This window comes from Ovis canadensis, chromosome 2, assembly GCF_042477335.2.
Source record: "Ovis canadensis isolate MfBH-ARS-UI-01 breed Bighorn chromosome 2, ARS-UI_OviCan_v2, whole genome shotgun sequence".
Classification (NCBI taxonomy): Eukaryota; Metazoa; Chordata; class Mammalia; order Artiodactyla; family Bovidae; genus Ovis; species Ovis canadensis.
In genome coordinates this window covers 216,869,792-216,885,732 of record NC_091246.1, presented here as the reverse complement: position 1 = coordinate 216,885,732, position 15,941 = coordinate 216,869,792, and the positions used below count along the sequence as shown (strand labels likewise).

The following is a 15,941-nucleotide window of genomic DNA, read 5'->3' as shown; positions in this document are numbered from 1 at the left end:
TTAGGGTGTCTCAGAAACACTACCTGCTTCACCTCGCAGCGATTTCTCCTAGAACTCGGCACAGCTTTACTTACTGTCAGTGACCGGCTCCATACAAAATCCTAGCAAAGCATGCAAGAAGTCCACTACGTTATTGAGAGAGTCCTTGTTCACATAATCCCTCATGGTTTGTCGGAACTGCATCTTATCTAGCTTGTATAACTTAGTGAGGCAGTTCTGGGCCTGCAAGGAAGGAAGAAAAGTGAAGAAGTCACAGGTACCAGCTTACGCTGGGGATACCACTGATCTCAGACAGAAGCCTTCAGAAGGCAAAGGTCCCCATGCACCCCTCCTGATTGGTAATTTGCCAGCTCCGCCAGCCCTTCACGTCTGAAACTAAGATGGGCAGAGGCAGGCTGGGGAGAAGACTTTGAGAAGGGCTTCTCCTCAGAAAAAACCCCAAACTAAAGGCTAATGCTGCCCCAGGAATAGCTCAGTATTTTTGCCAAGATCAAGATTTTAAGATATCAATGAAAAAATGTGTAACATTGACATAGGTGATAGGATTGGTAATCAATGATTAGAAACTTCAGAGGCTTTACGCAGGGAGAAGAAGACAACCTCCCCCAGACTCAGCTATTTTGAATTTAAATAGATTTAATAGAGGGCATGAGGCTTCCCAAGCGGCGCTAGTGGTAAAGAGTCTGCCTGCCAGTGCAGGAGACATAGAGACACAGGCTCGATCCCTGGGTCGGGAAGAGGGCATGGCAACTCACTCTAGTATTTTTGCCTGGAGAATCCCATGGGCCAAGGAGGCTGGTGGGCTACAGCCCAAATGGTCATAAAGAGTCAGACACAACTGAAGTGACTTAAAACAATGGATGGCATGAGGGGGCTCTAGAAAGTGTTTATCCAGAGTATGGTCAGGAGGGAAAGACCCTTGAGACATTTCCAGGGGAGATTTCTCAAATTTCCATCTCATGGACTATGTGTTTAGTAAGCATGGATAAGTAAGTATAATCCTGATAATGAGTATAAAACTGGGCTACAAGAAAATGGAGGTACTGCCATATAAATCAACAAAGTTGAGAAGGCAAGTAGAAAACTGGATGTCCTGATAGGAAACACTCAGTACTCTTGAGAGAAGAAAACATCGTGAATAAGCAGTAACAGTAATCTCTCAAGTGGCTTCTGATCCAACTAGCCCTAACCTTCTCCACATATAGAAAGACAGGTCCTGATAGCAAAGCCAGTTTATAACTCCCAACTACAGCGTGACGCTTCTTTTTGTATTTTGGTATTTCATTTCATAGAATTAGTTTTCTGCATGAGATATAATGTAATTTTAGCCTTGAAGGCATTTATTCATACTGTGATAGAATAAAAATCAAAGGCCCAAAATCATAAACATATGTGCAAAGAGGGGGGTAATGTCAGCTTCTACTGCCTTATTATTTATTATTTTGATTTCTTAAAATTTGGGGCCCCAAAATCTAGATCTTGGTCAAAGTTTTCAAGTTTCAGAATTTAGAGAAAGTAATTACTAAGAATAACCGCCCCCCCCACATACAAATAATAAGCTAATATGACACAATAGAACAGAAAAGAAAGAGAATGATATATAAATGGGTAGGTAGGTATATGACAGATTAAGAAAGAAAGCCAGCATGCTGATACTGTGTGAACATTTCATGACAAAACCTAACACCAAAGAAAAATGGCTGGCATTGGATTTTGACATGACCCTAAAACTCTGCTAAGATATGCCAAAGGGTTTCCTAGACTCAAATTTGTATCAAACTCTTATTTGTCAGGGACTATTTTCTTATGATTTCAGTTCAAAATATGTATGAGGCAACTGTTCCAGCTTGAACTTGTTGTAGAGGTGGGTTATTGCCAAAGTCTGAAGGGAAAAGGAGTCATCAGCAGAGGCAAGTGAAAAGGAGTTAGAGTTACATTTCCATGTTCCGTTACAGGAATTATTTTTTGCAAACCTCAGGGCAGAGTTTCAAGTTTCACACAGTTCAGAGGGATGTGACTGTAAATATTGGGTGGGCCAAAAAAGTTCATTTGAATTTTCCTTAAGGTGTTATGAAAAGGTCTAAAGGAAATTTTTGGCCAACCCAATATTTAGCAGTCAAGGTTCATTGTCAAACACAGCAGCCAGAAAATGGTTACTTTTGTAGTCCTGTTTTGTCCCAATAAGGGCCATTTTCCATATCTAAAAACAACAAACTCAATCTGAAAGGTAGATCCCTTTTTCTAATATAAAATATGCTACCATAGTACCCAGGCAGGTGATTAAAAAGTCATTTCTCACAGACCATCAGAAGTTTGCTAAATATATTCATTTTTGCAATGTTCTTTCAAACTATAATTTACATGTTCCAATTATATATCCTTTTACCAACTGGGAGTTGGCCTGCCCTAGGCAGGAGGCAGAAGTTATTTTCCCAATTAAACTTTTCTAAGCCTGGGTTTTAGATGTCTTGAGATTATCTTGTGGGAATTCTCCCACCTTATGACAGCATTAATTACCCTCACAAAACAAAATATTTTTTCAGGGAACATTGACCCTCATTGTCAAAGGACTCATTCCTAATTTGAAAGGAGAGAAGAGGAAGAGGAAATGGAATCTACTTTAATTCTCTTACATTCTCCCGGAATACCTGGTGTCTCAGACGATCTCCAGAGAGCCCTCGGTGTCCTTCTCCACAACCATAGGCACATCCCAGGGACTTCACGATTTTGATGAGCATGGTTAGAGCAAGCCTATGGTTGCTTACCGGTGTACTTTCATCCTAGCACCCAGAATGAGAGAGAAAGAGGATTCTGTTTATTTAGTTACTTAGTTTCTTTTGCTACTGAGACTCTATTTTATTATTAAACCAAGTTTATATGTTTTACAGTGAGCCCCTGGAGTTTGGGAAGTAGAATTGTCAAGGGCTCAACAGGCGTGTTAATTTTTTGGAAAATCTAGAATGTGATTTACAAGAAAGAAAAATATTTTTGCATTTTGAATACCCTCTAGTGCTACCGGATATGGATGTAGACCTCTTCCGTAGAAGACATGCTTTCATATGCTTGACAGGTGATCAGAATGACTGTCTAGAGAGAGACAGCATGGGCTATCAATGATAAAGACAAACAGCTTTTTCCAGAAGGTACCTTTACCAGCAGTTTTCCGATAGTATCACTAGGCAAAGATTTTTGCTAAATTTCTGGAACTGATCAAAGTCTGAAACTTTGAAATCATGTGGCATTTTCTGACATTTTCAAAGGATTTTTCTTTTCTTTTCTTTTCTTTTTTTGCTTTTGCTGTATTGTAATACTCATGTATAAACAAAATGAGAATAAAAAATTTTTTGTAAATATTCAGCGTGGGTTCTTCGTTCGAGGTTAAATAGGCAGTCCCCTGGAGATGAACTGTTATTATCCTCTCTTTTGACTCATGTAATCCTTGCTTTAAGTGGAGAGCATAGCTTCCAGAAAATCCTTGAATTGTTTCCAAAGAAGCATAAGGAATCTGTTGCTAAGGAATGATGCAGATCTGCACCATAACCTTCAGGAAGCTTCAACCTTCCTCGGTCCTTCTAGTGACTTTCTGTTGTCAGCACAGCCACCTGCGAGTCTAGCTCCCACTCCTTAATTGCACATGACGTTAGATAAATGAACCAATCTCTTTGTGCTTTAGTTTTCCCACTTGTGAATTGAGGATCTTAATAGCTTCCCTTCCTACTTCATCAGTTTACTGTGCCAAATATAAAATAAGTCATATGCTCAGGTTGATACATAAACTTTGGGGCCATCCACACAGAATGAATACTCAAATGCAGGGAGGGTGTGTCAGGTATGAGAGTTATCTAGACATCATGTGCTGTTCATTATGTGACGAGACACTCTCTCTGCTCCCCTAATGTTATGTAATTGGGTCATTTTTTTTTTTAATAACCAAAGCCTCAGGTAGTGGCTGTGATGCCCAGAAATGCCCCCGCCCCCTTCAGAACTGAACATTCATTCTCTGAGCTGCTGTAAGTATTTAGTTCGGTTCAGTTCAGTCACTCAGTCGTGTCCAACTCTTTCCGACCCCATGAACTGCAGCACGCCAGGCCTCCCTGTCCATCAACAACTCCTGGAGTTTACCCAAACTCATGTCCATTGAGTCGGTGATGCCATCCAACCATCTCATTCTCTGTCGTTCCCTTCTCCTCCTGCCATGAATCAAGGCTGGAATTATTGATGGCTGATAACTCTCAGGTGAATTCCTCTTCAGGCATTGTCCTTAGCTAAAGAGATCGGCCTTGACCCACATTATGCTCTCCTCCTGGAAGCAGTCCACCTCCAATGATTGGTCAAGGGCATAAAGAGGGTTAGGAGGGAGGTCATGGAAAAAGGTGGGCTCCCTTACTTTACCCAGGGATTACTTTGAAGAACCATCCCAACTCTGGTGCTCCCTGTGTGAGGGGCTGAAGTCTCTGTTACAACGACATTGCAATTCAGCTTCTCTCTTGGCTCCATCCTGCTGCTTTTACATTTCATAGATGTCAATCCTGAGTGGATATCTCATCAAACCTCCTGCACACATCTCTTTGTCCAAGTCTGTTTCTCGGGAACTCTGCAGCTCAGATGCTTACAAATGGAAGACTCAAACATACATATATATACACATACATAGAACATACATACATTTATCTATTTATATGTACATATATTCCACCAGTGGCTTCCCTGGTGGTTCAGAGGTTAAAGAAACTGCCTGTTAATGCGGGAGACCCAGGTTCAATCCCTGGATCAGGAAGATCCCCAGGAAAAAGGAATGGCAACCCACTCCAGTATTCTTGCCTGGAGAATCCCATGGACAGAGGAGCCTGGTAGGCTACAGTCCATGGGGTCACAAAAAATCCAACGTGACTGAGCATGACTGGTGTAGGAATTGGTGAATTCTTTCACCAATTCATAAATGTTTTAAGTTTAAATTAAAATCTTAGCTCCATAACCTTGGGCAAGCTACTTAACACCCTATGCCTCACAAAAGGGGAATCATAAAATATCTGTCTCACAGAGTTTGTGAGGCAAAACAAGTAAGGTGCATAATAATAGCAAAACCAGTGTTAATGATTATTTCTAGCTGTGCTGTGCTTAGTCACTCAGTTGTGTCCAACTCTTTGCAGCTCCGTGGATTATAGCCCACCAGGCTTCTCTGTCCAAAGGATTCTCCAGGCAAGAATACTGGAGTAGGTTGCCATGCCCTCCCTCCAGGGAATCTTCCCAACCCAGGGATCGAACCTGGGTCTTTCTCATTGCAGGTGGATTCTTTACAAGCTGAGCTACCAGGGAAGCCCATTTCTAGGTGTGGGGCACTGCTATCCTTTGGGGCAACTTTGTGCAAGTTAGAAAAGGCACTATTCCGGGAGGATGAATTAGAAAAAGTGAGTAGTAGGCACCTTCTACTAAAAGGTGCCTCTTAGTAGAAGCCGCCTTGACTGCCCCTGATTTCAGTCCTGCCTGGCCTCCTTGGCAGAGAGCTCTTGTGGAGTACACAGCCTGTGTGGCCAGAGGCAGTTGTGCCTCAGAAAAGGTCACTCTGGGGAAGAGCTGATTTGGAAGATTGATTTATGAACATTTAAAAACTATTAAATGTTCCTTAAAAAAATTCCTAGCTCCCAAAGCTTTTTGTAAATATCTATTTGTATTTCTTTGGATCTTCGGATGTCCTTGGGATTTCAGCTCCTCCAGAAGGAGACATTCAGAAAGACATAGCATGTTATAGGCAGAAATCAGGACATATACTAAATAACATTTCAAGTTCTCAGTACTCGTTTGCAGCAAATATAGAAATAGAAATTAGATCTTCTCTTCTGAATTAATCAATTCCCCCATGCTTCTGGTATTACTAGGTTGCAAAATTAGATAAACTCCAAGTTCCACTGAAAATAACAGATGGGTTGGAGGCAGAGCAGACCTGTGTGAATCACAAGTACAATGCACTTGACCTACGTTCCAGTAGTTTTATAAATTCTCTGCATTACAAAGAATATTATTTTGCAGAACTAACTACAGAACATTTGCATCTTTTGTGGTTGTTTTGGAGAACACATAATCTGATTTTGTAAAACCCCATCCTAATCAAAAGTAACTGGTCAAAGTAACATTTATATTATTAAGTTTCTAGTGTTCATAATATCTATATATTACATATAGTATCTAGATTACATATAATAGATTTATATTTATATAATATAATAGATTAATAATATCTAGATTATATATAATATCTAGATAGGCAAGACATTTGTAGCTCTTTAATAAAAAATTAGATGTGAATACTGCTGCTGCTGCTGTTGCTAAGTCGCTTCAGTTGTGTCCAACTCTGTGCGACCCCATAATAAGACAGCAGCCCACCAGGCTCCCCCGTCCCTGGGATTCTCCAAGCAAGAATGCTGGAGTGGGTTGCCATTTCCTTCTCCAATGCATGGAAGTCAAAAGTGAAAGTGAAGTCACTCAGTAGTGTCTGACTCTTAGCGACCCCATGGACTACAGCCCACCAGGCTCCTCCGTCCACGGAATTCTCCAGGCAAGAGTACTGGAGTGGGGTGCCATTGTTGGGTGTAATTTTAGAACTAAAGCAAAACCCAAACAAAATACTAATAATAAACTTCATAAATCCTCAATAAACATAGCAAGGGATCAAACCTATATCTCATGTCTCCTTCATTGGCAGGCCTATTCTTCACCACTATTACCACCTCGGAAGCCCCCAAACATAACAAAGCTTCATCAGTTTAGCATATCTCTAAGTTTTACTGATAAGAGCTTATTAAAATTTGACAACTTTTATTTTTCCTATTTTCCCTTGAATTTTGCAACAAAATGACATAGTTCTATCTATCATCTCTTTGAGTTGTCACCTAGATTGACAGGTAAAACAATTTTAAATAAAGAATCTTACTGTTTGCTGTGTTTATAAATGTGGTCCTTATACTTTGTGTTTGTTTACTAATTCCTACATAACTTTTGACTGAAAAATCCCTTAGACCTTGGGATCCAAGTTCAAAACCCTTGTGATTAATATCAACATTTTGGTAATTTTCATCTACAATGAGATCTGAGGACCCTTGAATTGTCCTCAGTGATGTTTGGGAATGTAAAAGTTGGAAACATCAAGTACCAGAAGATTCTATTAGAATTGGAAAATATGTAAATATGAGTGAGGCAGTAGAAGAAAACCTAAAGGAAAAGTTAGGTTCGGGAACCTAAGAATACTGGGCAGGAATTATTGGACGAGAGTCCACAAATATTGGGAAAAATGAGAATAGACCATGAGGAAAGAAACATGACAAATGCAAATTAAACAGGCATGAGGTAGGACTAGAAAGAGAGGAAGGGAAAAAAAAAGAGGAAGGAGCACTGCACATCTTCAGATGTAAAAACCTGATACCCCACAAAAAGTCAGCAATTCATGTTTAAGATGATATGTAGGTGGTAGAACTCTGCACCAGGAAATCTTACACATGTAAACACTTGGCCTGATATGTAGATCGTCACCTGTTAGAGATTCAAATCTCTTTTTTGATTTCAACTACTTAGTATTTTCCAACTAAGATCTCAAATTGAAATAGCATAAATTATATCAATATAGCTGCAGTAATTCTTATTTAAAATTCAAATTAGAAAACTAATTACTGATGTTAAGTGCTGAAATCATAAATCAGGTGTTGTCAAGTCAAAGGAAATTAAATTCAGAAACAATAACTAATGAGAACAATAAAGACATCTGGGTGGGGCACGCTGAGATGTAAGAGGACAAAGGCTAGTCTTCTAAACTCATACCAACAAATCAACTTACTAAACAAAAATTCCCCTTTCTTCTCTTTAACTGTGACTGAAGCAGGCTACCTAAAATATGTTCCTTAAATCAAGAGAAAGAACTTAATGTTTTTCAGAAAAATTATTCTGCTTATTAGAGGCTTCCAGATGGCTCAGCAGTAAAGAATCTGCCTGCAATGCTGGAGATGCAGGAGATGTGAGTTCAATTCCTGGATCTGGAAGATCCTCAGGAGGAGGGCATGGCAACCCACGCCAGTATTCTTGTCTGGAGAATCCCATGAACAGAGGAGCCTGGTGGGCTACACTCCATAAGGTTGCAAAGAGCTGGACACGACTGAAGTGACTGAGCATGCCTGCATGCATACTGCTTATTATGGACTAGTGGCTAGCGGCTAAGGAGCCAACAAATTGCAGGCATGCAAAAATATGGAAAGAAATCAGGAATAACATTTCATGAGTATGCCAAAGCTGGTTCATTCATACCTTATCTCGGTTCTTATCATTCTTCTCATAGGGGCCGCCTCCACCTCCTCCACCTCCTCCTCCATCACCTCCTCCACCTCCTCCATCACCACCTCCTCCTTCATCTCCTCCACCATCTCCAGCTCCACTCACTGTAGGGCCCCCAAATCCACAGGTGGAACTTCCAGATACTCCTTTGAATTGGAAAGTTCCCTCACTTGGTCTTTTTTCTACAGTTCCGTTTTCCTTGTTTTCACTCTTCTTTCTGTTCTTCTCTACGCAGGGCACCACACCAAGTTGAAGCAAGCATTCCACAATGTTCAGTGCCACATCGCATATGCGAGAACTGATGTCATGGTTAAGGACAAGATAAACGGCCTTCAGAACCACCTGGGGGAAGACAAAAGTAATCAGAGAGTGATTAAGTTACTTGAATTACCTCTTCCTAAATAGATTTGGCTATTCCATTTATTGCATTTCCTTTGGCTGTTCTATGCACATAAGTATAAATAATTCAGGTAATTTTCAGATGATCTTATTATGCTGCATTGGAACCTTGTATATGTGCTTAATCAACAAATCACCCAAGGAATTAAAAATGTATAAGTGTGTTATCTCATTTAAGGACTCTAAAATTGCCATAATATAGACAGTTAATGGAGATAACAAAGCATAATGGATTAATTGGAGAGCAATTATTTGCCCAAATGGAAACTTGCTCAACTGATTTCTAAAATCAAAGTGTTTTAATCCTCTGCCAGTAATCCTTTCCAGTAATAATCGGTGAAGAACAAAGGTTTCCTTAGGCATATAAGAGAGGAACACTTGCAATCGCATCATTATTTACATTTAATTTTAAATGCAAAATATTTGCATGTTTAAATTATGTCTTTCTATTGATTTTAATATTTTAAATTATTTGCTGAGCCAGGTTCCCTAATGTGAAATTTTAAAAATTGTGTGAAATAGATTTGTAAAATACAACAACCCTTTCATTTGCTAATAACTATAATCAAGACAGGCTTTCTTGAGAATGCAGGTTTAAATGTTTTAATGGACTTCTATTCATTCTCTCTTGCTGTTTGGGTGGTTTATAGTCATGTTGCCTATATAACAAAAGAAAACAAGCAGAATTTCTTACTTCTGGTCTAGAAAATGAGGGACTTAGCAAACACAAATACACAGATATTTACTAAGTGTATTCAGGATTCACTAACATTTTTCAATTATAAAAATATTCTAATATCAGATCAAATCTAAAGTGATGCTCAAAAAAGAGAAAAGGTACATTTAAGATGGGTGATACACTTGTAAAAGGTTTTTTCTAAGTATAGCTTTTTCATTTAAAGACTCAACATTTCTAAGAACTTATATGTCCATTTTACCCAACATTGTAAAAACTGGACCAAAGATTCAATATCTTTTGAGCTTCAGTAAGAAAAATTCTTGCTCCGTACAGAAAGATCAAGCATGCCATTCTTGTGGACAAAGTTATTCGTCCCATCAATATGTTCTGTGTCTTCCAAGTAGCTGTAGTTTATGCAGGAGTCTGTGAGGCTTCGAGGCAGGTTTGCACATGCCAGGGGTTCGTGTGGCATCTCAGGGATGGGCACCTGGTTGCAGAGCTTCCGCATATGCTCGCTGAAAAAGTCTGCGTAGCCGACGTTGAACGATGCCAACGTGGTATTGAAGGTTGCAACCGTAATAGTGGAGATCTGAGATCGCACTAGAAAAAGGAAAGCAATGTCTTACTTCCCCCATGTGAACCTACAAGATCATGTTAGACACTTAACCTACTATTTAAATCACGACCACAGTCACAGCTATGGCATATATTTGATGGAGAGTCTCAAGGCTATTGTCAACTCCCATGGTGTTAAGTCATGTATAATAATATCTGACAAACAATGAAGGCTATAGAAAATGTGAATTCTTAACTGGCTTTCTTAAGACCCAGGATATAATTTTTTGTCTAACTGGTGCTTTTTATGCAGTTAGATGATAGACCCTATTGGTTATTTACACCGTGTTGTGCTCAGTTGCTTCAGTTGTGTCCGAATCTTTGCGACCCCATGAACTGGGGCCCACCAGGCTCCTCTGTCCATGGGATTATCCAAGCAAGAATATTGGAGTGGGTTGCCATTTCCTTCTCCAATAGTTAAACCAATTTGATTGAAATATTTCTCTGCAAGTTTGTAGCTGTGAAAATATTTGGTTTTATTTAATATATTTAGGCAACAGAAAACAAGAAAGATTCTTTTTTCTCTTCTGCTTAAGAATTATGGAACATAAATTTGTGGTGGTAACTAACAAATGTCATCAAATACTTGAAGTACAGTCCAGGGAAAAGAGGGACTAAATTTATACTCATAGGTTAAGAAGAGCACAGATTAAGAACCCATCTTGGATTTCATCCAGAGGCACATGTTTGCTCCACATAAAGCACAGAATAGCAGCTGTCTGGAAAGGGAATCAGTGATCTTAGAAGGCAGGGATTTTCCTGCCCTGAAGATGGACAAGCCCTTCAGAGGGATGTGACAGACGTCCCAGAAGTCTCCTGTAGGTCAACGCTCTTATGAAAATAAATACAGAATGAATGGGTTGCCCTTGTTTTCCCTCCGAGAGGCATGGTATTCACAGTGTGCTATCCCATAGCTCTTGCTACTAAGGAAATTTTAAAAACGGCTCACAAATAATCCAGCCATAAAATACACAAATGCAAGTTTTCAAAAAGCACATGGAGCCAGATTACAATGAAAATGGAACATGGAGAAAAAACAGGAAACAGGAAAAGAAACCTGAAGTCCCGCCTGCAGGGGCCGCCTCCGACCCACCTTCCTTGACGATGTTCTCCCCGTGGCTGTTGGAGTGGTCTGGCAGGTCACTCACCAGCGTGTGATGAGAGTGGGAGTGCCTGGCGCTCAGGCTCTCCATCTCGGTGGCCGCGTCGGAGCTGCCCCGCCGGGTAAATTTCCCTGAGAAGGACAAGAACCACAAGAAGGTTAGAAAATCTGAAAGATGTTCTGCCAAGATTTTGTCTGCCCAAAGGACGGCAGTGACAGTCAGGGGATATTAGGAAGCCTGCAAGGCACAGCTGACTAGCAGGAATTAAATCTCCCTTGGGAACACTCAGGGTTGAGATGATTGATGAAGCTGCCTGTGAGAAGGTCAGCCCCAATCTAAGCCAAATGTCAGAAACCATCTGTTAGGCCCCTGCTAGTTGTCATATCTTGATTTTAACCTGATCTTCTTAATATGACATCCAGAAAGACAAAAAAAAAAAAAGCTCCCTTTTCTTTTCTTTACATCTTCTGTTTTTAATATCTGAGTGAAGGAAAACTCTGTCTTTGGATTCACAAAGTTAATGCACAGAGCCCTCTAAGGCCACGTTTCCATGTCTAGAATGATATACTGCTGTGAACAGACTTGCAGTTGCCAAGAGGAAGGCAGGGTAGGGGAGGAAAGTAATGGGAGTTTGGGATTATCAGAGGCAGACTATTATATACAGGGTGAATAAACAACAAGGTCATACTGGATAGCACAGGGAACTCTATTCGATATCAGGTGAAAAGAATATGAAATATTAAAAGAATATGAAAATATATATATAAATACATATATATAACTGAGTCACTTTGCTATAGAGAAGAAATTAGCATGATATTATATATAAATTGTACTTCGATAAAATTTAAAGAATCATTGTATAGAATGATCAGAAATAGGGCTTTCTAATTATACAGGATTCTTGTATAATTCTATTATTTCCATTTCTTTGTCTATGAAGACACAGCATTATTTGGGTCCTGGGGAGGCTGTATCTGGGCCCAGATTTCTCGACTAAACTGTCAAAAAAAGTACAGATTTCCCTGGGAGCCCTAGATCCAGATTTCTAAACAGGTCAAAGAAGCTCTGCCCTACTTTCGAAGGTCCTTGTGGTCACCTAAAATGGTGGTTTGCCAGCCTCCTTTTTCCATGCCTCGTCTGTCTTCTCCGAGCCCAGAGAAACTTCCGAAGGAGAATGTGCTACGAGTTGGGGACACATCCAGGTGATCCTCATGCAGAAGGAATGGCACTCCCATTCTCCGAGGCCGCCTCTTCCCTGTGTGGTGGAACGGGATGGAACCTTTCCTTTCTCTGTCTTCTTTGCGGCTCTTAAACTACAGGGATAAGAGATGAAGGTCAGGCACAGGACAAAGGCAAGGTTATCATTTGCTTCCCAAAGGGTTGGAGTAAAATTCAGGAAATGTTCCAGGAAAAGGAGACCCAGAAAGTCACCAAATGTCATCCAGTAGAGATGTGAGAAATTTCCACAATGTGAAAAGGAGTGAAAGAAATTAAGAAAAAGATAACATATTTCCTAGGTTTTTCTGCCAGGTTGGGCTTGAGGAATGTTTCTCCAAGTGTGGTCTCTGGACCAGCATCGGTGCCTGGGAAATTGTCAGAAATGCAGAGTCTCAGGTTCAACCCCAGACATACTAGATCAGAAAGCCAAAGGGGAGGGCCAGCAATGTTTAACAAGTCCTGCAGGTGATTCTGATGCTTGGTAAAACTTGAGAAACCCTGGGTTAGTATATAGGAACCTTGAGCCATCACGTAGACCAATCAGTCTTTTTCTATTCCATTTTTCAAGACAGATCCATTGTTTCAGCCAAATGACTTCAGATGCATACCTCTGTTCATAGGAGAGGCAAAGAAGATGCAGAATTTGCATTGGTACAACCCTATGACCTAACAGTCAAAGAAATTCAAGATCCAGTATATCTAAGAGTTTAGAATTGCCTGAAGTTTTTAAAATATATTAATGTCTGGGCCTAATCTTTAGCAATTGTGAGTTCATAGATCCAGGCTCAGGCCTGGGCCGTTGATTTATTAAAAGTTCTGCAGAGATTCTCACATGCAATCAGAACTGTAAACTTCTTTTCCCCCCACTGATTAACATTTTTAGAAAAACTACAGCATTTGTCTTTTACTGAATTATCAATGTTGCATAGCAAACTCTGAGCTTACAGATAGGTTGGTAATTCTATGTTCTTCATGGACACAAACTAGTCATTTTGCAAAAGAAAAAATAAGCCACCACACATACATTATCTTACACATGTTATTTTCTGTTTGATTAGCTCCATTTGCTTATAAAAAAGAGAGGCAAAGAGTAGATTAATAAGAGCATGAAATATTTAATTAGAAGACCTAGTTTTGAGTTTGGACTTAACCTTTCTAAAACTACCTAAAGTTTCTAAGGCACAGTCTTATTTCTTTTTTATTGTTGAAAATAATAGTTAACATTTATTGAGTACTTGCTAAGTACTAGGCCCAATAAAGACTCTACACACATTATCTCAATTATCATAACCTTTTGAGGTAAGTATATTATGTACCCATTTATAAATGAAAAAACCAATTTCATTTGGCCAGTATCATATGGGTAGAAAATGGTAGGAGTTGAATTTGAACCAATCAACTCCCAAGTCAGTTTATTTACACAAAGACTCAACCTTTAATTTCCCAGTTTTAGTGTTCTAGATTCTTGTGGATGTGCAATAAATGTTTGCTGAATGGAAACTCACACTGTCACTCACAAAGAGAAGTGACGGTAGTAAAGCTAATGGTCAGTTATAAGGATTTACTACATTATCACAAAGCTTGGTTTTTCTATTGCCTTAAAATTTTTAAGAGATGACTTCAAGAATGAACGTTCTATGCTGACCCCATTACTCTAAGAACTGCAATCAGACTCAGGTTCTTAGGTGCAAATTGTGGAGAATAAAAGTCTCATTGGATTAAATAAGAATTATTTATATGAAGTGCTTGGTAGAATGAGATGAGCTATACAAATGTACGATACCATCACTGCTACCACAACTATCTCCATGACCACACTACTAGAAGCACTTTACACATATTATCAGGATTGAGCTCCATAACAACCCCACATAATGTGCAAAATGGGAAGCACTCATGCACAGGGAGGGAATGTGAAAGGTCATGCTGCCCAAGGTCATACTGCAAGTCAGTGCTATAACTGGGAGTGGACCTCTATTCTGAGGTCCCTTCCTCAACCCACGTGACTCAGCAGTACAATCAGAAGCATTTCATGCCCTACTTTTTTTTTTTGTTACTGGTTTTTTTTTTTTTTAAGTGGTTCTACTCACCTTCTTAAAAATGTTCATGCCAAGATCTGAAGAAAGATCTGGGATGGCAGACCTGCGTAGATTCGTCAATGAAACCTTGGAAAAGGCTTCAGGACTGAGAGATTTCTCCTCTTCATTACACTTCATGGTGAGATCCTTAATAGACAATAAAAATAGATTAATGGTCAAGGACTTAGAGATATATTTCACATCACAATAGAGATATATTTCATACTAATTGTAACTTCTCTTTGGAGGTTTCAACAGTGAAACCACCAAGTTCCAGATTTAAGAAAGCTAAGAAAATAAGAAGGGAGTAGGTATTTCTTTTTCTATTTAAAAAATGTGTTTTTCCATTTAATGATTCACCAGAGGAGATGTTCACTCTGGGCAGAATCTTCTATTACTAAAACAGAACATATTTCCCTTTCATTCTGATATCACTCCTATTTATTTTCAGAATACGCAGACATATTTCAGATACAGCCAATTCACATTTCAATAAACTCAAACAACTGCAACACAATGCAGATCATACTTTACATATTTAACATGTTGAAAAAGGGAACAAGTATTTAAGCTGCTATTAGTACTTTCATTTATCAAAAAGTGATTTTCATGGGGATGTCATCAGTACATATTCAGTTTATTTCTTCAAACATCTATAATAAATAGCAAGACTATGTATCAAAAACCAATATCGTGAAAGGTGACATTGAGGCACAGGAAAATTTTGAGCTCTGCACAGGATGTTAAATCATATTCAGTAAAACACCAGAGTCATGCACTTTATAATATTGGTAATTGACAGTTATATACAAAATCTCTTTATTAACTAGCACTTTGATTAGCCAGAAGACCCATTTTCCATTATTATGAATCAACAGTAGCTTGCTCTAGATTAGTGTGGGTAAGAGGCATTTAGAAAGCACTTCTTAAATGCAAAATGGAATTTTGCAAAATAGAACAGCAAAATGGTCCAGTAGTAAAAGATGGAAGGGAAAGGATAATAGTATCAGGGGAACCCACCAATCAAACAGCAATGGGATAAATAAGAGCTGGATACACAGAAGAAAAAAAGACACTGTTACAGCAAAGTTGTTTGTTGAAAAAACAATGGATCCGAGATGCTCTTACTTGGGTTTTGTGTGTGTTCACTAGTGAGGGGGCTGCTGCCACCATGGAGCTGCTCCTGGGTCTGGGCAGGAGAGGAATATCTGGCTCTGGGGGCTTTTCTGGCTTCTCTTCCAACATGTGTCTCAGTCTTTGTAGATAGTACATCAGGGACCACTGAGTGCCTTCTTCAGACCAGTGTGGCTGGAGTAGGCAGCGAAGAACAGCAACATCAAAGTAGGTGGCATAGCGAGACCTTTGGCATGGAGGTATCGTGAGAGAGACCCTGTTTCCAATGGCAGAAAGCACATGGTTATACTAGAAGTCATACATCTCAAGGGGTGGCAAAACAAGGTTTATAGCTCTGCTCTTCTCCCTGGTTCATTTAGTCACTTACTTGTCTCTTGTCTGTTCCATCCTACCATC

The 15,941-nt window shown here is 39.5% G+C and overlaps 1 protein-coding gene across 1 annotated transcript in view; it reads right to left on the bottom strand.

Annotated features, from left to right (window-relative positions):
* Positions 1 to 15,941, bottom strand: part of UNC80 (unc-80 homolog, NALCN channel complex subunit) — a 239,685-nt gene that overhangs the window by 156,701 nt on the left and 67,043 nt on the right. The window contains exons 9-16 of the mRNA XM_069573767.1: positions 15,540 to 15,801; positions 14,424 to 14,558; positions 12,212 to 12,428; positions 11,103 to 11,243; positions 9,726 to 9,994; positions 8,290 to 8,658; positions 2,634 to 2,780; positions 75 to 222 (exon numbers count right to left, since the gene is read on the bottom strand). Of these exons, the coding sequence (XP_069429868.1) occupies positions 75 to 222; positions 2,634 to 2,780; positions 8,290 to 8,658; positions 9,726 to 9,994; positions 11,103 to 11,243; positions 12,212 to 12,428; positions 14,424 to 14,558; positions 15,540 to 15,801 (1,688 nt within the window). The remainder of the gene's footprint in view (positions 1 to 74; positions 223 to 2,633; positions 2,781 to 8,289; positions 8,659 to 9,725; positions 9,995 to 11,102; positions 11,244 to 12,211; positions 12,429 to 14,423; positions 14,559 to 15,539; positions 15,802 to 15,941) is intronic.